Raw genomic sequence first — 23,816 nt, 5'->3', positions numbered from 1 at the left:
AACAGTTGTCTTCATTTTAAGCAAAAAGTTGCCCTCCGATGTACCAAATATGACGTAATTTATCACGTGGTATGCACACGTCGCTATAGGCATTGGATAGATGACCAAGGTAGGTCTATCATATAACAACGTGTCATTATAACGTAGGTGTGCGTTATTCGCTTTGTCCATTACGTGATTCTTTTCATTCCGATATCTGGCCGTTTCTGTCCCACCCCATGGTCCGTTATGACTGTGAAGTTTTCAATAAGCATAACGCCCCCACACAGTGACAGAATTTTCACAAGATAAGATATTCGGTAAAAACAGTAGCTGTCACGTTTTCAAAACGGTTATTGTTAAAATAATATTTATTCGAGTTGTTGTTTTATAAACATTTTCTTGAACATATATTTCAGATTATATGTACATATATACACATATAAAACAGTAGCCAATACTATGGTACACACAATCCAGTCGACGAATATCGCATATATTTAGTTGTATGTAACCCAATATGATAGAGTAATGCTTTGGTCCATAAGGATCGTAATTCCTAAACCTCTGTTAATAAGATTAGCTAATTTTGTATCAAAACTTTTTAAATAAGAGACTTAAGTATATAAAATCACCCGTAAAGACTTCGTCACATACAGTTCTGTTAAATTAGCTTTAGTTTTTCACAGCATTGTATAATTTGTTTGTAAATAATATATTGCAAAATTATTATTTGTTCTTTCAGGCATATTTTATATTTGTTTTGTGTTTATAACGATGAGCGCAATATGCTTAAGTCAAATAAACATTGTGTTCTGTTCTGTTGAAATAATTTTCAATTACATACAGCGTATGGATACTATGTTTAATAACTCCATTGTATGTAAACATGTCTCATAAACAAAGCGTAACGGAAGTCCGTTATTTGTCGGCTGCAATGCTAGTTTTGGTAAATTTTGTAATGCTACAATAAATACAGGGGGAGGAGTAACTCCCGCCGCAAAAAAAGAAACAGACATTCTTATTCTTCAAAGATGTTACGAACCATTCTGGCATTGAACATTAGTGATAATAATGAAAATATAATTGGTGGTGGTGCAACTCCTAGTGTTGCTACTGCTGCTACTGCTGCTGCTTCTGTTGTTGTTGTTGTTGTTGGTGGTGGTGGTGGTGGTGGTGCTGCTGCTGCTGCTGCTGCTGCTGCTGCTGCTGCTAAAATGACTTCCTACATCTTACACTGGCTTGTACAACAGACCTGCAAAAACCAGTTAGACTGCAAGTATTGTGATCAGCGTTTCGTTCGTCAACAAACATTATAAACAAACATTATATACAGACATTATATACAGACATTATACGATGACGTCATTCGACCTCCTGCATTCATCGACGGCCATTTTGACTGCAAACCCATTTTATTGTCGACACTTGAACTTCTTATAACGTCAACCAACAGCGTAGGACACTAAAGGTCTCTTAAATTTGACATGAAAGTGATCATTACTTGATAGCCTATGCGTTAGCTCATTAGAGGTTACAATAAAGAAAAGCACAATGGGAATCATATATCATTTTGTTATTTTTTTAAAAAAAAAATAGGCCGGGATTAAGGCAGCTCTCATGGCGACGTAGCGATAATTCAGCCTTAAGAATAATACACTTCAGTCTTTAGTTTCATTTCGTTCAGTGTTTGTGAGATGTCTAATCGGTTATTAGTTGCAAGGAGGTCCGAAGCGATTGGTTTTATTTCCATTACTTTCACTAAAACATGTATCATATTGCGTTGTATATACAGTCAAACCCCGTTGGCTCGACCTGGGACCGGCGAAAAAACCTCGAACCTCGGAAGATTCGAGCCAAGCGGAATTGCTAACCTTCAGTTTATAGAAATCGGTCCTTTACATTCAGTTCGAGCCAACGAGGAATTTGAGCCATGCGAGTTCGGGTTAACGTTCATTTACCAGCTATGCAAGCGGTAAGGAAGCACGCCACATTTCCGCAAATCATGGCCCGCATCACCATCTTTGTCAATTCCGGTCTGCGGGTTGGGGCCAGTGCTCCAAATCCACCCAGTGTGATTCCGATGGAACCAAAGTTGGCGAAACCACAAAGGGCGTAGGTGGATATGATCTCGGACTTCTCCTGTAGTCGACCATTGTGAGTAATTTAAGTGTATGAACAAATAAAAGAACCTTTCAAAAACAAATCTTTAAAGAGTGTGTTTAGTCGCAGAAAAAATATTTGCTAATAAGGGGCGTATAAGGATAATTCTTATGATTGCTCGTATTTCAGTTATAACCCATTAACCCGATGTTTCAGAACTTTATTAAAGTTAACAACGGAATTAACGACATCACTGTAAACTTTTAAAGGTGAACTATTGATGTACTCATTTATTTAAATAAAACAAGTACAGCTGAAATACTTGTCTTAAATCTTGGTAATTCGCATGCAAATTTCAAAGCAATACCGATTTGAAAGTTAACAATGATTACATTAACGAAGTTGTTAACTTTAACAAAGTTCTGAACAATCGGCCTATTGTCCAAGCGGCAGTTGTCTTTTAGATAATGCATGGGAGGGAGATAACCGTAACTGAAGTTGGTAAAACTCCTGGCCCAATCAATGCCCTTACATGTGTTTGTTTCAAATATTGTGTTGAGGTTTGCAATGATATTCTCATTATAATATGTTTTCATGCAATATGATAGTATTCAAGATATCACAGAGAATTGTTCAGCATGCCAACAAATTACCAAAAACACTACATGATGATAACACGTTAGTTATTGTTGTTGAGTTTATAAAGGTCTGTACAGCGCATAACAAAATTTAAATTGATTCATTAAAAATGAAGATTCCCAAAAATAATATCACATCATTAAGTTCAACTGCAAAATGGAAATTACTACGCGATCTACTTGCAGCGTAGTTAAATGTAAAGATTTCTGACATAGCAAACCGTCCTGTTTTTGATGGAAAATGGCCGAGAAGTTCCGAATATGTCTTTTCATTTATCTACAATGGATTTACGGAGATAGGTAAAGTCAGCATTATTCTTATCAAACTTACCGAGATAATGCCTCCGTCCAATATTTGACCAGTAGTATTAAGGATAATGTCGTTGTTGTTCCAGTACCAGTCTGTGGCGTTGTATACATCTGTGTAGTTAGTAAGAGCTTTTCTGTTGGCAATAAGGACCTTCAATTTACTGTACGCAATAAACTCGTTCGTAAACGTTTTGACACCTGGAATTTCAATATGTAACTTGATCATTTTTAAATACATCCAACGAAATGCAAACTGAACTTCAAATGCATTGCATATCAGAAGCACTAAGGTTTGAATGTTTTTTATCATTATACATGTATAGTCAATTACAATCATTCCAAAGACGTTGCAGTGTCTTAAACAAAAACGTTTTATAGTTTAGGGCCTCTCATTAAAGTGTATGCACTAGTCAAGTCAACTCAAGTCAAGTCAAGGCAAGTCGACCGTTAGATTGGTAAATTTAAAGTGAGACTCTTATTTAAAATCAATACATATACATTTATAACAAACATAAATTTTGAGTGACAAACCTTCAACTACTTACTAAATAATGCATTTATGGATAATATCAATTACTAACAACAAGATTGTAACCTTGTATTTTATAGCTGAAAACGCAAAAATATTAAATGATTGGTGAATGCTAAAAGATTTACTGTTATCTACCGTTTCATAAGTTAGAAATACCGTGTATTTCTGCACCTTTCTTTCAAATTTAACTCGGCACTCTTCATAAAAACTATTGTTTTCTACATTTAATCATCCCTTTTGATATATTAATATATTAAAACAATTGTTTTAATTGTGGTAAATATTTTTAAGAGTAATGGTGCATCTTCAATTGGTAATAAAAAGCCACCGACCCAAAATGCATGTCATTCATAAATTAATTAGAATTTGTGTCACTGGAAAGCATCAGTACAAAAATATCATATAGCTTTTATTGTTTAATACAGCATAGTAAGAATACTAAGTTAATTTGTGTAATGTTTCAAAGGTATTTAAAAATAGACCATTAGAGTACCATTTCAGAAAGAATACGTACATCCTTATATGTATTGTATGAAATTACAATTATGGGCTGACCTACTAACTACACGGCTGGTGTACAGTGTATCATCTATATGTGACTTACAGCTTCTGTATGTTCTATATCTAAGGTGTGACTTACATCTATTGAGTGATACACATCTACTGCATGGCAAAATGAATCTACTGTGTGACGTCCATCTACTGTATGGCAAACATCTACTGTATGGTAAACATCTACTGTATGACATCCATCTACTTTATGACATCCATCTACTGTATGACATCCATCTCCTGTACGACATCCATCTACTGCATGACATTCATATACTGTATGACACCCATCCATTGTATGACATCCATTTACTGTATGACATCCATCTACTGTATGACATCCATATACTGCATGACACCCATCCATTGCATGACATCCATCTATTGTATGACATCCATCTACTGTATGGCATCCATCTTCTGTCTGACATCCATCCATTGTATGGCATCCATCTATTGTATGACATCCATATACTGAATGACATCCATCCATTATGTGACATACATCTATTGTATGACATATATCGACTGTATGATATACATCTATTGCATGACATCCATCTACTGTATGACATCCAACCACTGTGTAACCTACATCTACTGTATGACATTCATTTACTGTATGACATCAATTATTGTATGACATCCATCAACTGTATGATATCCATCATTGTATAACATTCATCTATTGTATGAAATCTATCTACTGTATGACATACATCTATTGTATGACATCCATCTACTGTATGACGTCCATCCATTGTGTGACATCCATCTACTGTATGACATATATCGACTGTATGACGTCCATCCATTATGTGACATCCATCTACTGTATGACACCCATCTACTGTATCACATCCATCTACTGTATGCCACCCATCCATTTTAAGACATCCAACTACTGTATGACATCCATCAATTGTATGGCATCCATCTACAGTCTGACAACCGTCGATCGTATTACACCAATCCGTTGTATGACATCCATCTATTGTATGGCATTCATCTACTGTATGCCATCCATCGATTGTATGACATCCATCTACTGTATGATTAACATCTACTGTATGACATACATATGCTGTATGACATCCATCCATTGTGTGACATACATTTCTAGCACACCGGATAGGCATTTCCGGTGATTTCAGCCGTGCTGGAAAACTCCATTTGACATCCCCCCATGCCAGACGAGTCACGCGCTGTGACGTAATACTTTCAATTTCTTATATTAAACACTTAATGTAACCATAGTTATGAGATTTCAATAGATGAGTTCCTTTAACATTAACTTTACAAAAATATTCCTTAAAAACAGAACAAAATGACCCTTAAAAGACGTGATAGCGAAGGAACTTATTGACGTATGCAGTGAATACAAATTACTGCGCGTCATGACGTCAGTAAACATCATCGCACGCGCTTTTTGGTGAAATGTACAAAAACGCGCTTTCTTATGTACTTTCTTCACAAAAAATGTAATTTAAGGTATGCTAGAAAAAAGATCTATCATGTGTGTCCGTTCCGGATAGAAAAATCCGACCCTCGGGCCCGCTGCGTAGCCGGTAACTCGGCAAGCCTTGTTACCTGGCAACGCAGGTGCCCTCGGGTCGGATTTTTCGATCCGGAACGGGAACACATGACAGATATTATTAATACTGTATACCATCCATCGACTGTATGACATCCAACTATTGTATGACATCCATCTACTGTATGACGTCCATCCATTGTGTGACATCCATCAACTGTATGACATCAATCAATTGTATGACATCCATCTACTGTATGGCATCCATCTATTGTATGACACCCATTATTGTATGACATTCATCTACAGTATGACATAGATCTACTGTATGACATACATCGATTGTATGACATCCATCACCTGTATGGTGTCCATACATTGAATGACATCCATCTACTGTATGACATACAACTATTGTATGACATTCATCTTTTGTATGACATCCATCTATTGTATGACATACATCTACTGTGTGGTATTCATCTACTGCATGACATTATATAAATATCATATGGCAGCATGTGTGACATTGATATTGTCAAATCGGGAGCAGAATGTCACCCGAGGCGTAAGCTGAGAGTGACATTTTGTTTCGAGGGTTGACAATATCAATGTCACACATGCTGCCATATGATATTTGTTGTATTATACCTTACACAATTAAGTTCATAAAAAGCTTTAAAATGTTTTTAATTAATTTAATTAAACAAGTTTAACAAGATAAACAAAATATAACATAATAAAATAATTATATCTAGAACAAAATTCCACCGTTAATTATGCTTAAATTCCTTCAAAAACTGAGAGTTCCTGTCGTGTGATGTGTTTGTGTACACATTGAATAGTGACGTCACTGTTGTATGTGTATAAGGAAGGCAATCACGTCATGATTTAGCTAAAATATTGATGCAGTTATTAGCTCTTATATTCAAAATGTCACTGTGGTCACATGACGTGACAGTGAATCTTCGCTTGGTCGCCTGTCAAAAAGGTTGAAAATGTTTTTGACAGTCAAAATATCTCTTTTTCGGGTATTGGGATTTTACCATTGTAGACAAAAGTGAGGTATAATAAACATCATTGTATGACATTAATATATTGTACGGCATACATCTATTGAATGACATTCGTCTATTGTACGACATACATCTACTGTATGACATCCATCTACTGTATGACGTCCATCCATTGCATGACATCCATTTTTTGTATGACATACATCTACTCTTTGACATGCATCTACTGTATGACATACATCTACTCTATGACATGCATCTACTGTGAGACATACATCTACTGTATGACATGCATCTACTGTATGACATGCATCTACTGTGAGACATACATCTACTGTATGACATGCATCTACTGTGAGACATACATCTACTGTATGACATACATCTACTCTATGACATGCATCTATTGTGAGACATACATCAACTTATGACATGCATCTACTACTGTATGACATGCATCTATTGTGAGACGTACATCTACTGTATGACATACATCTACTCTATGACATGCATCTATTGTGAGACATACATCTACTTATGACATGCATCTACTACTGTATGACATGCATCTACTGTGTGACATGCATCTACTCTTTGACATGCATCTACTGTGTGACATGCATCTACTCTTTGACATGCATCTACTCTTTGACATGCATCTACTGTATGACATACATCTACTGTGTGACATGCATCTACTGTGTGACATGCATCTACTGTATGACTTACATCTACTGTGAGACATGCATCTACTGTGTGACATGCATCTACTCTTTGACATGCATCTACTCTTTGACATGCATCTACTGTATGACATACATCTACTGTGTGACATGCATCTACTGTGTGACATGCATCTACTGTATGACTTACATCTACTGTGAGACATGCATCTACTGTGTGACATGCATCTACTGTATGACATGCATCTACTGTATGACATGCATCTACTGTGAGACATGCATCTACTGTATGACATGCATCTACTGTATGACATGCATCTACTGTATGACATGCATCTACTGTATGACATGCATCTACTGTATGACATACATCTACTCTTTGACATGCATCTACTGTATGACATGCATCTACTGTATGACATGCATCTACTCTTTGACATGCATCTACTGTATGACATGCATCTACTGTATGACATGCATCTACTGTATGACATACATCTACTGTGTGACATGCATCTACTGTATGACATGCATCTACTGTATGACATACATCTACTGTGTGACACACATCTACTGTGTGACATGCATCTACTGTATTACATACATCTACTGTGTGACATGCATCTACTGTGTGACATGCATCTACTGTATGACATACATCTACTGTGAGACATGCATCTACTGTGTGACATGCATCTACTGTATGACATGCATCTACTGTATGACATGCATCTACTGTGAGACATGCATCTACTGTATGACATGCATCTACTGTATGACATGCATCTACTGTATGACATGCATCTACTGTATGACATACATCTACTCTTTGACATGCATCTACTGTATGACATGCATCTACTGTATGACATGCATCTACTGTGAGTCTTGCATCTACTGTGTGACATGCATCTACTGTATAACATGCATCTACTGTATGACATACATCTACTGTGTGACATACATCTACTGTGTGACATGCATCTACTGTATGACATACACCTACTGTATTACATACATCTACTGTATGACATGCATCTATTGTGAGACTTGCACCTACTGTATGACATGAATCTACTCTATGACATCCATATACTTTACGATATCCATTTACTGTATGATAAACATTTACTGTATGATAAACATTTACTGTATGATAAACACCTGCTGTATGATAAACACCTGCTGTATGATATATGTTAGACGTACCTACTAACTCCGCAACCTTCCTGCAGTCAGATGTTTCAACACCCATGAAGAATGACACAGGAAACAACACGTAGGAACATATCAGCTGGAATCAATTGCATTGCTTATGTCATCAAATATAGGACATATCGGCAAATATTGAAAATCATGAAACATGAAATTAATTTCATAAAAAAATCACAAAAATAGAAAAATAATCAAATAAAAAATACAGTTAGACAAGCAGCAGGGGTGAAATAGAAGGCGGGGACTCTAACCACTACATCACAGTGACAGGACAGTACAAAAATCCAGAACATTAATAATGAAATGTTCAAGAGGCCATGTGAATTAAAATGGAGGATGATCCTTTAATCCATTGAAAACCTCAATGGGAATTTCTAGCAGCCATAACCAATTTTAAGACCATATTGTCCGTAGCACAAATCGATACAAACAGGTTGACTTTCAAATGTGTCAATTGATCAAATGTAAATTTAACAACTTTTGTTTACAAAAGGTATGCTTTATCTAAGTGTCTTAGTCAAATACAAGATCAGGGACAAAACAATCAACAACCCATCTTCCTTGGCTGAGACTTATTGTTATGACGTCACAAAGGGTTTATAGTTGAATGTTTGACTACCGGGCTTGTCCCAGTGGTTTACATTGTTTTGTATTTACATTCACACTTGATTTTCTGAACGATATAATTTCCGTTCATTGTGCATGAACCGCTCGTGACCTCTCTAGGCGGAGTCTCGCGAGAAATAAAAACACGAATTAAATAAAAAAAATCACGATATTTTTATTTTTTTGATAAACTCGAAAATACTTTCATCACTTTATTTTGTGTGGTAATTGTGAATTTGGCTTTAAAGGGAAAATGTAAATATAAGGATTGATTCTTATTTTTCATGCGTTCGTGCAGTAAGAACTCTTGGCTGCGATTTTGGAACTTTAGCGCGCTGATAAAACTATTGTAAATAAATTGAGGATAATTGTTTGTTTCAGTTTAAGATCGTGATATATTTCCCTGGGTGAGCACCAAAAGCTATATTGCACGAGTGACGTAGCCACGAGTGAAATAATTACTTTTGGTGTTCACGAGGTGAACTATATTGCAATCTTATACTGAAAAACAACAACAATTTTTCTTTTTATTATATGCTTAAAAAAGGTATAAAATGACTATAAATTGTTATTTTTCAGACATATTTTATGCAAACCTAAAGTCATTTCGGAAATGACGTCGTTGAATTTGTGCCCAGCACTATGCGCGCTGACGTTTGATTTGGAATTGAGAGCGGGCTAAAATTTCAAAACAGTGATAAATATCAAAATGATATTTCACTGTTTTAAATAGTGTAATACCATTTTTATTCCACTGGTAATTCTCTGTAAACCATCGGAAAGCATATAATAAAAACATTTAATGGAACTTGGAAAACGTTAACAAACCTCAAAACTGAGATCTGGGTCATGAATCCCAACCCTGTAACCAATCCACGCCAACGTCGCGTTTAGAAAAGCAAGTAACGACAGGAAGGCGATCACGTTGACTAAAATAGAGCCGATCATTTTAAGGCTGGCTGTGGCACCATTTGACGCCGCTTCTATTATGTTGTGTTCTGGACTGGCATAAAAATAACATAAACAATATACATATCAAGGTTAACGCATTTCCTTATTAGTCATATAGTGTTATGTAACTAGTTTGTATTGTTTTCAAATGTTGCAGCAGCAACTGACAGACATAAAAGATGCACTCTTAGTCCCAAATAAGATTTACCACAATTAATACAATTGTTTTAATATACCAAAGAGGGTAAAAAATGTCAAAAAACGTTGGCTTTTATGAAGGATACCGATTTTAATTTAAAGGAAATGTGCAGCAAACACGATATTTCTACCTTATGAGACTATAGTAGATCACAATAAACCTTTTAGCACTCACCAATCATTGAATATATTTTATTTTTATGCTATTAAATACAAAGTGACATTCTTGTTAACAGTGATTAATATTTTCCATAAATGCATTATTTAATAAGAAGTTTAAGGTTTATCAATCAAAAATTATGTTTGTTATACATGGGTATGTATTGATTTTGAATAATAGTGTCATTTTAAATGTTTGCTCAATAGAATAACCATTCATTTATCTGTCCTAGGCTACGTGCAAAAATATATTTAAATACGTTCAGTTTTAACTTATTTAGTTTACAACGATTGTAAAACAAGTTATTACAACATTATGTTTATCACTCTCGTTGGCACGATGTTACACAAGAATGTGGCCATGTTTTGTTGGAGAAACCGAAGTACCCGGAAGAAACCCACTTGTCCGGCTTGGTGACCACAAACCAAACTCACATGCGCTCAATCCGGGATTCGAATCCAGGTCGCCTTGTTGAGAAGCGAGTGTACTTACCACTGCACTAACAGGACAACCAACGTTTTTAAATACGTAATTAACTTGCAAACCCTTTTTCCAGACTCGCATAGTCGGTGTGAGAAGCTTTGGTTTTCTCCATTTCCGGGTAAGAAAGCTTGGCAACGGCAAGGGCCGCCGGCGCACTCATAACACTGGCGGACAACAGGTGGTTCGCCGGAACCTGAATGGTAGATAACTCTTAACAGTGGATCGTCGTACAATATGGAACAATTGCTTGGCCACTAAACGTCAGCTCCACCACTGATCGGTGGTGCAGAGAAAATGAGCTTTAGACACTTCGCGGTGCAGCTGTGCCTTGTGTTTATTTCTAAACACGTGAGTATGATTTATACGTACTTGATAATTTTAATGAACGGACCTATTTCAAAAATCGGAATAGAAGAGGTGGAACTGGCGTTTAGTGGCCGTAAATAGGAGACATAGTCGGATTGTTCGGTATAAATAACGGACCTAAACAGTGAATGTAGTCAATGATGTATGACCATAGCATTGACTTAAGTTGTATATTGAATACCACCCCTGGTCTAGTATATGATTATATGATTATAAAGTTTGCAGCAAAACGTACCCCAAATGTAATATATGCCCCTAGGACACTCCCCGCAATGGTAGCAAACCCTCCAACCATGATGGCATGCAGCTCTGATTTCGTCATGTTCTTCAGAAGAGGACGGAGCATCATGGGACCATCCGTCTAGAAATGTTCAAGCTTAACTTATATACAGTCAAACTCGCTTGGTTTGATTTTCTCTTTGGCTTGATCTGGATGTTTAAGGACCGATCTTTTCCTACTTAATGTAACAACTACGACTTAGCTCGATTTTCCCGAGACTCGAGGTATTTTCGCCAGTCCCTGTTTGTTCGAGCCAACGGAGTTCGACTATATAAGAAAGTAAATATTCTGATCTGTCGTTTAGATGAATTACATTGTAATGAATTGAAAACAAACGTAAATATCTTTGACTATACACCATTTAAATCAATAAAACTTGCCAATAACCACATTCAAAGTATTTCCACGAACAACAAGTTGGTAAACTAAAAATATTTTATATAAAAGTTGACAGTACAATCTGGCTCTCAACTTAATGAGTGTTTAGCTGCAGACAGCTAGATGGTTAATAAAGCCATAGAAATAAAGACGTCGAGAAGACTAAGAAAAATGCAATTCCAAGAACAAATGTTTGCTGTGCCAAACTTTAAAATAAAGAGCAACCTACCATTCCGAGGAATATGTTAGCCGCGGCACTGATGGATTCTCCGGGCGTGGTTCCCATACAGAATGACAGGGACCGCCCCAGGACCCTTATGACCGCCTGCATCACCCCCAGGTAGTAGAGGATGTTAATCACAGTGAAGAAGAAGGCCACGATGGAAGAAACCTGTGTTAAACAATAGTATGGGGTGTAAGGTTATTTATGCTCGGACTCGGGCCTTGCTCATTCGGCGAGTGCTTAATATTGTTATTTATACATGTATTAGGTTTTGAAGCATAGTACACAGACAAAATGCAACCCTGGTTAGAGCTACCCTGGTACTTAAAAGTGCATCAGTATATAGTAGTGTCAGACGAGACCCCCATTTAACGTCCCTCCCGGAAGACAATTACTGGTTTTTAGTGGTGCGGCGGGGAATCGAACCTGCGACCCCTGGATTGACAGTGTGTTACCACGAATCAACTTATAAAAGGGACTCGCTCATGTTTTGACACCAGTTTTCTTTCCTGCAATGCATCCTAAAACACTTATTACTATTTTACACTTTGATACCGAAATTGCTGAGAAATGGTCTCCATACGATGCACACAAAGAAAATAAGGCACCAATTGTCGCTTGGTCTTAGAACTCTTCTTATCTTTATCGTAAATAAATGGTCTCCATTCGATGCACACAAATAAAACAAGACATCAACCGTCGCTTGGTCTTAAACATCATTCATCGTTTGGTAAAAGAGCTCTACCTACCTTCATTGCAAAGAAATGGTCTTCATACGTTGTACCAAAAGCAAACAAGACACCGGCCATCGCATGGTTTAAGAATTCGGTGACTCTATCCCCCAGCCATTTGAACATGTTGTAGCCCCAGGTGGTCCGCAGAATGAGCAGGGCAAACAAGTACTGAAGGGCGATTCCCCAGAAGACCGTGTGCCAGTTCACCTGATGAGGTATAAAAAATAAATACAAGGCCTGACCCAACACTTTCTGATTAGATAGTCGATATATTTGAATTTCGATGATGAAAAGCATCATTTAGATGATTGCGGCCAAGACGACAGCAATTAAGATTGATGATGATGATGATGATGATGATGATGATGATGATGATGATGATGATGATGATGATGATGATGATGATGATGATAATGATGATGATGATGATGATGATGATGATGATGATGATGATGATGATGATGATGATGATGATTATATAAAATCATTATATTGAAGACGAAAAGGAGAGGGGATAGATTCTGTGGTGAGGATGAGTTTAATTATGATAATGTACCTACCATAGCGGGATTGACGGATGTCAAGTAGAAGATCAGTAAAAAAATAGCGAGCCCCGCCACGGACACCAGATTCTCCGGCTGCTCTATCGCGATGTCCAGCACCACATACACGACCAGAAACGCGAACACAGCGATCCGTAATACCCTGAAATTATACTTCCTGATTTAATCTGACGTCATGAATTGCATCAGAGAACAAAAATTTCGATAAGAACGTTTGATCTGCTATTAAATTTATAATTTGCGGAACTGAGAAGTATGGTGGTATACTTCTGCCACCAGATAACCATATAACTAACTAGTTAATTAAGAGGCTAACTAGGTACGTAACTAGTTAACCTCTTAATTAACTAGTTAGCTATATGGTTATCATAACGGGAAATAAATGCATGTTAGTGCCTACAACTGCCATCCTTCTATTATTTTACCAGCTTAATGTTAAGCGGTTAACTAGTTACGTAACTAGTTAGTCACTTAAATAACTAGTAAGGTATGTAGTTAACTAGTTACGTAACTAGTTAATCACTTAAATAACTAGTTAGGTATGTAGTTAACTAGTTACGTAACTAGTTAGTCACTTAAATAACTAGTTAGGTATGTAGTTAACTAGTTGCGTAACTAGTTAATCACTTAAATAACTAGTTAGGTATGTAGTTAACTAGTTGCGTAACTAGTTAATCACTTAAATAACTAGTTAGGTATGTAGTTAACTAGTTGCGTAACTAGTTAATCACTTACATAACTAGTTAGGTATGTAGTTAACTAGTTACGTAACTAGTTAATCACTTACCACTTATCCAAAATATCGCTAACTGGTAACTGGTTAACTAGTTACGTAACTAGTTAATTACTTAACTAACTAGTTAATTATGTGGTTAATTAGTTACGTACTAGTTAACGACTTAAAATTAAGCTGGTAAAACAATACAAGAATGGCAGTTGTAGGCACTAACATGCATTTATTTCCCGTTATGATCTTTTATTTACTGAAAAAATAACTAGTTAATTATATGGTTATCTGGTGGCAGAAATATGCCCCCATAGAGAAGCCATATCCGAAACTGAAAGTTTTATAAAGAATCTTAGTATGCCTGTGGTAGCTACTCCTCCATTATGACGCCGAAATAGTTTAAGCGTTATATCTTTAAGTTCCTATATCAATACGTAAAATTACTTAGTTTCACTAAACAAAAAACTAGTTCATCGTGATATACGTACCTTCTTAACTCTTAAAGGGAGAGAATTACTTCTTCTACCAAAATCAGGAGTGAAATAACTTGATCATATTATAAAGCCAAGGGACATGAAATTGTTCGAGAAACTTGTTCATATTTCCTTATTAGGACTTAGCATATCCTAATCAGGTCTAAGTATCTCTTATTTAAGAGATAGGATCTCCTTATCAGGAGATAATTCGTTCAAAATATTATTAACGATACAATAATTGTTAATACAAAGCTTAATTACTTAACAAATATCGGGCTGCTGATCAGTTATATTACCAAGTTATCACAAGCCTACTTCTCCTGGCAGTAACCGAATTCCTGAATCCACGGCCCCTTTTCCACCAGGCGTTCATCTGTTCCCCGTAGACCCCGTGCAGCCTGGACCACGTAATATACAGTACGATAAAGGCGGTAACCCCGAGCAGACGCCACGAACCTTCGTCACCAAACCTGTGCATTAATTTGGGTGTATATTGTGTTATGTATAATATTGATAATTATTCATGAAATTATCTAGTTGTTTATGAATATGTTGAATATCTTTGATGAACCAAATGTTTAGTCGAACTCCTTTGGCTCGAACTCACAGGGACCGACGAAAATACCTCGAGCCTCAGAAACTTTGAGCCAAGCGGGATTGTTAACCTTCAGTGTGAATAAATCGGTCCTTTATATATAGTTCGAGCCAACGATGAATTCGAGCCAAGCGAGTTCGAGGTAACGGGGTTTGACTATATTCAGTTTTATTCCTTCGCAGTATGTTATGATGCTGTTGGCATTTAATTTATATGACTATGGACTACCAATTACCAGTGTATGAAATTGTTCTCAATGCGTTTTTCCTGTGTTCCATTTGATGTAAATTAAAGTACATGGTGTTCTTACTCGGAATGGAATCGCCGGGGAAAATTCACATTAATCATTTAGAAGAACTCTTACAACCCTATATCCACTGAACAGATGACAAACGCCCAATGTCCATGCATTTTAAATTGTTTTTTTTTACTTATTTAGAAGCTCGCGCATTCGTGGCTAGTATAGAGGCATTTTTCGCTTAACAACAAGAAAGCATTTATTTTTGATCTTCTAAACAATAAATTCGGCGACTGGCTTCACTCAGCCACCCAGCTAAGTTGTTTGTAAAACAAAAATAAACACTAACTTACAAATAGTGAATTCAGTATCTTATTTCGAAGCTAGGTATTACCTATAATAAAACGCATAAGCGACATAAGCAAAATAGAGGAAAATAGCTAGTATCGCTGTTCCGTTGTTCACAACTTTCTCCTTCCTCTTAAATGCCACGTACACCCGTTCCCTCATAGACATCTGGATATAGAAATAAAACGTACTTACAGTAAAGGTTCCCTGTATGAACGTTACAGTGACGTCAAACCATCGTCGGTTCTGAATAGCAAATTGCGTTACAGAAAATGGTGTCAACGAGCTTTGTTTACAATACCCAAGTGCGATGATAATCTACACTTAGCTTTATTAGCTGTGTGAAGTTAGCTAAACATACGACATTGGACATTAGACATTGAAGATCGAATGTTGTGCTGGCACGACATTGGACATTGGACATTCAAAAGTGAAAGTCGTGCTGGCACGACATTGGACATTGGACATTTAAAAATGAATGTCGTGCCAGCACGATATTGGACATTGGACATTCAAAATCGAATGTTGTGCTGGCACGACATTGGACATTCAACATCGAATGTTGTGCTGGGACGACATTGGACATTGGACATTCAAAATCGAATGTTGTGCTGGCACGACATTGGACATTCAACATCGAATGTTGTGCTGGGACGACATTGGACATTGGACATTCAAAATCGAATGTTGTGCTGGCACGACATTGGACATTCAAAAGTGAAAGTCGTGCTAGCACGACATTGGACATTCAAAAATAAATGTCGTGCCAGCACGACACTGGACATTGGACATTGTGATTTCAAAAATGAAAGTCGTGCTAGCACTATATTGGACATTCAAAAATGAATGTCGTGGTAGCACTACATTGGACATTCAAAAATGAATGTCGTGCCAGCACGACATTGGACATTGGAATTTCAAAAATGAATGTCGTGCTAGCACTACATTGGACATTCAAAAATGAATGTCGTGCCAGCACGACATTGGACATTGGAATTTCAAAAATGAATGTCGTAGCACGACATTGGACATTGGACATTCAAATCGAATGTTGTGCTGACACGACATTGGACATTGGACATTGGTATTTCAAAAATGAATGTCGTGTTAGCACGACATTGGACATTGGACATTCAAATTCGAATATTTTGCTGGCACGACATTGGACATTGGACATTGGTATTTCAAAAATGAATGTCGTGCTAGCACGACATTGGACATTCAAAAGTGAAAGTCGTGCTAGCACGACATTGGACATTGGGCATTCAAAATCGAATGTTGTGCTGGCACGACATTGGACATTGGACATTCAAAAATGAATGTCGTGCCAGCACGACATTGGACATTGGAATTTCAAAAATGAATGTCGTGCAAGCACGACATTGGACATTCAAAAGTGAAAGTCGCGCTAGCACGACATTGGACATTGGACTTTCAAAAATGAATGTTTTGCTGGCACGACATTGGACATTGGGATTTCAAAAATGAATGTCGTGCTAGCACGACATTGGACATTGGACATTCAAAACCGAATGTTGTGCTGGCACGACATTGGACATTGGACATTCAAAATCGAATGTTGTGCTGGCACGACATTGGACATTGAACATTCAAAAGTGAAAGTCGTGCTGGCACGACATTGGACATTCAAAAATGAATGTCGTGCCAGCACGACATTAGACATTGGGATTTCAAAAATGATTCAAAATCGAATGTTGTGCTGGCACGGCATTGGACATTTAAAATCGAATGTTGTGCTGGAACGACATTGACCATTGGACATTCAAAAGTGAAAGTCGTGATGTCACGACATTGGACATTCGACAGTTATAAATGAATGTCGTGCCAGCACGACATTGGACATTCAAAAATGAAAGTCGTTCTGGCACATTCAAATCAATGTATGACATGTTTTATGAATGAATGTTTTCTACCGACTTCCAATTAATTCGGATGGCATGTAATTTTCGGAATTTATTTTTTGGAGATATTGTCTTAAAATTATTTATAAAGGGTTAGAGATCACAAAAGCAATGACTCATTATAAATATATAAACACCAAGAGAGCATCGTCATTACGATTCCATCGCAATATTTGAAACTTAAGCATGATTCAGATAGACATGATGTCACATATGCAGAGAAAGATTCAAATGAATATACTTATGAATGGTCGTGGATTATATGTAGACAAACAGTGATAATGCTTTCGAAATGGCATACTTTTAATAAGCTTAATTGTTTACACACCACTGCTACACATCCAGTATCATTTATAAACGAAGTGAAGATAATTCTATTCACAGTATATGATGACATATGAAAAATATACACATGCATTGATGATTCCAAAAAATATAAATGTAATCGTTCCTACATCTACTTTATCTGGTTTTACGTATTATAACACGAAATATTGTCAATGAGCCGATTAAGTAACCTATTACTGCCTGTCGACTTATTTTTAACGACTCAATTAGTCACAACATTCGATTTTGAATGTCCAATGTCCAATGTCGTACGACATTCATTTTTGAAATACCAATGTCCAATGTCGTGCTGGCAAGACATTCATTTTTGAATGTCCAATGTCCAATGTCGTGCCAGCACAACATTCGATTTTGAATGTCCAATGTCGTGCTAGCCCGACTTTCACTTTTGAATGTCCAATGTCCAATGTCGTGCCAGCACAACATTCGATCTTGAATGTCCAATGTCGTGCTAGTACAACATTCGATTGTGAATGTCCAATGTCGTGCTAGCACGACTTTCACTTTTGAATGTCCAATGTCCAATGTCGTGTCAGCACAACATTCGATCTTGAATGTCCAATGTCCAATGTCGTATGTTCAGCCAACTTCACACAGCTTAGATTTTTGTTATTCATTAATTATTTCTAGATGATGAGGAGGAGTAGGAGGAGGACGACGACGACCTAAACGACGAAAATAATGAGTAATGTACTACCGAAACGCACTTTAACGTTAACATTGGAAAAACTTTTTTTGGTTTTTAACGCCAGTATAAAGAAAATGAGACTTGAAAATTATTGCACGTCGTGTGAAGCTTTCCGACTCTTTAAAACTGGTAAAAGTTTTCTTACAATCGCTTGACCGACTCCTACGCTGTCAGAGTCTTTGCCATCATGGCAGCATGTTGTGTTGTCATAACTCCCGTCTCCATGGTTACGCCCGGCTTCTTCTTCCTGCATGACTCCCCCATTCTCATTATTAGATGGCTCCTTCTTTGAAACTTCTAGCTGACGTAGAATGTAGAGTTAGTTAATTGGAATATAATTATGAATTTCTCGTTTTTTTGGAGACATTGACTTATTAAAAACAAAACGCTGCAAGGGCAAGGGGAGAGACGTTGGGGGCAAGGGGAGAGACGGTGGAGGGGGTAAGGGGAGGGACGGTGGAGGTAGCAAGGCGAGAGACGGTGGAGGGGGCAAGGGGAGAGACGGTGGAGGGGGTAAGGAGAGAGACGGTGGATGTGGGCAAGGGGAGAGACGGTAGAGAGGGCAAGGGGAGAGACGGTGGAGGGGGGCAAGGGGAGAGACGGTGGAGGGGGTAAGGGGATAGACGGTGGAGGGGGAAAGGGGAGAGACGGTGGAGGGGATAAGGAGAGAGACGGTGGATGTGGGCAAGGGGAGAGACGGTAGAGGGGGGGGGGGGGGGCAAGCGGAGAGGCGGTGGAGGTGGGTTATGGGAGAGACGGTGGATGGGACAAGGGGAGAGACGGTGGAGGTGGCAAGGGGTGTGACGATGGGGGGCAGAGGAAAGACAGTGGAGGGGAGGGGAGAGACGGTGGATGGGACAAGGGGAGAGACTGTGGAGGGGGCAAGGGATAGATGGTGGATGGGACAAAGGGTGAGACCGTGGAGGGTGGCAAAGGGAGAGACGGTGGAGGGGAAACAAGGGGAGAGACGGTTGAGGGATGTTATAGTATATTTTATACATGAGCATTTACCTCTGTTCAAATTATTTACTGTTAACTACAGTCGAACCACGTTGGCTCGAACTCACATGGACCGGCTTAAATACTATAATAAATTTCGAGCCAAGCGGGACTGTTAGCCTTCAGTTTAAAGAAATCGGTCCTCTAAATCAAGTTCGAGCCAACGAGGATTTCGAACCAAGCGAGTTCGAGCCAACGGGTTTCGACTGTAATTAACAAATAAAATACTAATCTAACTTAAATAAGTTGTCACTAAATTTTGTTAAACATAACCTCACCTCAGGACAGATGACGTCTGTATCCATTTTCAAATAATCTCTCACGACACCATCTGCAACATAACAGTTATTTATATTTTAGCTTAAGGCTTACAAGATTATCACTTTTAAGGTGTTCTTTATTTTTCTTTCGAAACAGTGCTATCTATAATGCTATATAAATTCCTAAGATCCGTTGTCGAATTTATCTTTGTTCATAAAAACTTCACAGAATGCCACTATCACTATGCATTTCTTTCGTAAACATGCATACATTGCGACGATAAACTTCACTTAAATGGGTTCATGTATTGGTCCATATGTATACGAACCGTCACACACGACTAATCTTGAATAGAGTAAGACGCAATTACGAAAGAATAGTAAACTTCCTAAGAGCCATTGTTTCAGTTTTCCATTGATGTTCATTTTAATTATACATATACAAGAACTGTTCACCATGTTAGTATCAAATCCAAAAATACGTATACGCGACCTATCTTGAATATTTAGAAAAGTGTAAAATGAACCGCAGCTTTTCATTGATGTTTATTTAAATAACATAATTGCAAGAACTGCTTCCAATAATTGTATAAAGTTCAACCATATAGGTATGAACCGATACACACGACCAATCTTGAACAAATCTAAAAGCAATTAAGAAAGTTTAAATAAACTTCCATTGTTTCAGTTTTTCATTTTTGTGCACTTAATTAAATAATACATGCACACACTAGTGCCTATGTTTGTATCAAATCTAAAATCGATACAAACGACCAATTTTGAATACATTTGTTTTTAGTAAAGTGTAAAATGAACTTCAGTTTTAATTTAATGATGTATAGTTCAATAATACATCGGCAAGAACTGCTGCACATAATTGTATAAACTCAAAAAATATGTACCAACCGATACACAAGACTAATCTTGAATAAATCTAAATGTAATTAAGAACATTCAAATAACCTTACATTATTTCATTTGTTTTTCATCGATGTATTATTCAATAATACATCGGCAAGAACTGCTGCCAATAATTGTATATTATCCAAAACTCTTTCGACCCGATACACCTGACCCATCTTGAATAAATCTAAATGCAATTAAGACAGTTTAAATAAAATTTTAGATCCATTGATTCAGTTTTGCAATGATGTGCATTTTAATGAAACCTCACACACGACCAATCTTGAATAAATCTAGATGCTATTTAGAAAGTTAAATACACTTTCTAAGATCTTTTGTTTTGATTTTCCATTGATGTACATGTTATAATACATGTGCACGAATCGCTGCTCATAATTTTTTCTAAGCCAAACATACGTACGAATCGTCTTAACTAAATTTAGATGCAATTACGAAAGTTCAAATAAACTTCCAACAGATCCATTGTTTCAGTTTGTCATGATGTTTTTCATTGAAATATTACATATGTAAGAACCGGTGCCCATTTTTGTATCATATCCAAAAAAAACACGTCCGAAACGTTGCACATGACCAGTCTTGAATAAACTTCTATGAAACATTATGAAAGTGCGGAATGAACTTTCTAGGATCCGATGTTTCAGATTTTATTATTATGTACATTTAAATAATTTAAACATGTGCGTGATCCGCTTACTGGTTCAAAGAAATATACGAAACTTTACACACAGACAATCCTGGTTACTGGTTACAATTAAAAAGGTGTCAAATAACTTTTTAAGTTTATCATATTTCATTAATACATGTGCAAGAGCCGCTGTCCAAGTTTGTATCAAATCCAAGAACACATACGAATTGTTACACACGACAAATCTTAAATATAGTTAGATGCAATTAAAAAACTGTCAAATTAACTTTTTCAGATCCACTGTGTCAGGTTTCCATTTATGTGTATTTTAATCACTTCTATAAACTCTATCATAAACCACTGCCAATAAATCCAGATACAATGAAGAAAGTAACATATGACCGTCCATGGATACACTGTTTCAATTTTCATTGATGTATGCTTAAATAAATTATACATGAGCATGACCGCTGTCCATATGTAACCCCATTATCATTCTATACGTCATACAGGTATACCTGCAGATACATGTTATTCCATTAATATGTTTTCCTCAGTGAATCTCTTGACGAACAACCTGTCACTATGGTCTGATCACTCGGTCTTCTATGAATTTTCGACATCACATTAAGAGTTCAAATTTTGCACAGGATGATTGGTCGAAAATTTACATGGGAGGTAAGTCAGTTTTACAATTGTGCCCAGCTTTTCTTGTAGTTGCCTCCCTTCAACTACAATTGGCTCGAACGCGGCTAAAGGAATAATATGATCATGTTATGTAATCGTAGCTCTATATCAAAGAATTTGATGATGAATACCATTTTTGTTTATTTGTCCAAACTATATGACATAAGAAAAAGATACATTGATTATGTATTATGCATGATCATGTATGTTTAAATTTAAAGAATTATTAAACTCTAAAAATACCGCATGTCTAAGGAAATTAGCCATGTATTGCACACATGCCTTTTTACTACAAGATAACGCTTTGAATTATAATGTTTAACTTAATTCGTTTTTAGGTTGTGTTCAAACTATTAATTTTCAATATGTAAATTGCACGCTCGCATTTAACTTTTAATGCCATGCCATGCACTGTTGTAACAACGATGAATTGTTTATGTTCAAATAAACAATAAATGTTCTGTTCTGTTTAATATAAATACAGGGAACAAATAAATAAGACGATAGACAACATGCATCATAAAATAACTTAAGTTGCTATTTCTAAGTACACAAAATCTGTTATAGCGTGTGTTTTCTGTAAAGGTCAAAAATCACATTTTTTTCCGAATAGTTCAATTTTCGTTCTGACACTATTAACTTTTTTTGTGAAAATTGAACTTTCATCGCGTATCAAAGTTCTGATGTTTCATTTATGTACACTTTAATCAATTTTGCATAAATAATGTGTTGTCCATATCAAACCATATTTTAGTCTTCGAAACCCTAAAGGCATAAACGATAGATTGTTGCATTGCTGTGAGTATTCCTGACATCAACTTTGCTGGAAATTGTCGTGTTTTGTTGTTGCTGTTTGTTTATTAACAAGTGTTCAAGTATAAATAAATAGTTTAGTATTGTTCACTTTGGAATAAACGACATACGATGTCCATATTATACTTCTGAGAAAATAATTATAAATGTCATGATACAGTACATGTATTTTTGGAGTAGTACTGAAAAATTAAGTTAATATTAAGTTCATCCGATGTTTAACCTCGAGAAGGGATGTAACCCAGATGTTCAATTTGTTCAACTGTTCTTGTAGTTACCTCCCTTTACCTATAGTCTCGTACCCACAATCAGCTTGGCGGAAAAGCCGAATAAAATAACATATTAAAGCCAAAGCGATATGAAACAAAGTTGTGGAAATTTCAGTTGTTTTTATAAGCCTTTCCAATCAAGTCCATCAGTTATATTGTGTTAATCATTATTTATTTTTCACATTGTGTTTTGTGACAAAAAATATGTTTTAAGGCAACATTTCAACACGGGTCAAAGAACATTTACTACAAAAAATACTTTTGTCAATGTTTCTCTCAACGAAAATATTTATGGCCAGGAGTAGTGTATGAATGTCAAAACGTGGAAATAATAAAAGAAACGAATAGTTAGAAGTGATAAAACACCAAACATTTTTTTATAAAATCCTTTAAG

At 36.6% G+C, this 23,816-nt stretch overlaps 1 protein-coding gene across 2 annotated transcripts; it reads right to left on the bottom strand.

Annotated features, from left to right (window-relative positions):
* Nucleotides 1-324: 324 nt before the first annotated feature.
* Nucleotides 325-20,325, bottom strand: LOC128209030 (solute carrier family 28 member 3-like). Of its 2 annotated transcripts, none has more exons than XM_052912881.1 (14): nucleotides 20,123-20,325; nucleotides 18,991-19,146; nucleotides 15,934-16,055; nucleotides 15,003-15,176; nucleotides 13,501-13,645; nucleotides 12,956-13,147; nucleotides 12,213-12,374; nucleotides 11,561-11,686; nucleotides 11,022-11,152; nucleotides 9,996-10,170; nucleotides 8,556-8,640; nucleotides 3,052-3,227; nucleotides 1,941-2,121; nucleotides 325-1,234 (listed from the first exon to the last, which is right to left on the bottom strand). In XM_052912881.1, exons 1-14 carry the CDS (start codon nucleotides 20,147-20,149, stop codon nucleotides 1,212-1,214), a joined length of 1,875 nt encoding a protein of 624 aa, XP_052768841.1. In that variant the 5' UTR covers nucleotides 20,150-20,325; the 3' UTR covers nucleotides 325-1,211. The 2 variants fall into 2 exon arrangements, with proteins under 2 accessions (XP_052768841.1, XP_052768924.1); XM_052912964.1 differs by having other exon boundaries at nucleotides 18,991-19,142.
* Nucleotides 20,326-23,816: the final 3,491 nt, after the last annotated feature.

This window comes from Mya arenaria, chromosome 1 (genome assembly GCF_026914265.1).
Source record: "Mya arenaria isolate MELC-2E11 chromosome 1, ASM2691426v1".
Lineage (NCBI taxonomy): Eukaryota > Metazoa > Mollusca > Bivalvia > Myida > Myidae > Mya > Mya arenaria.
Note: the sequence above shows the minus strand (reverse complement) of the source record. Positions and strands in the feature narration are given on the sequence as shown.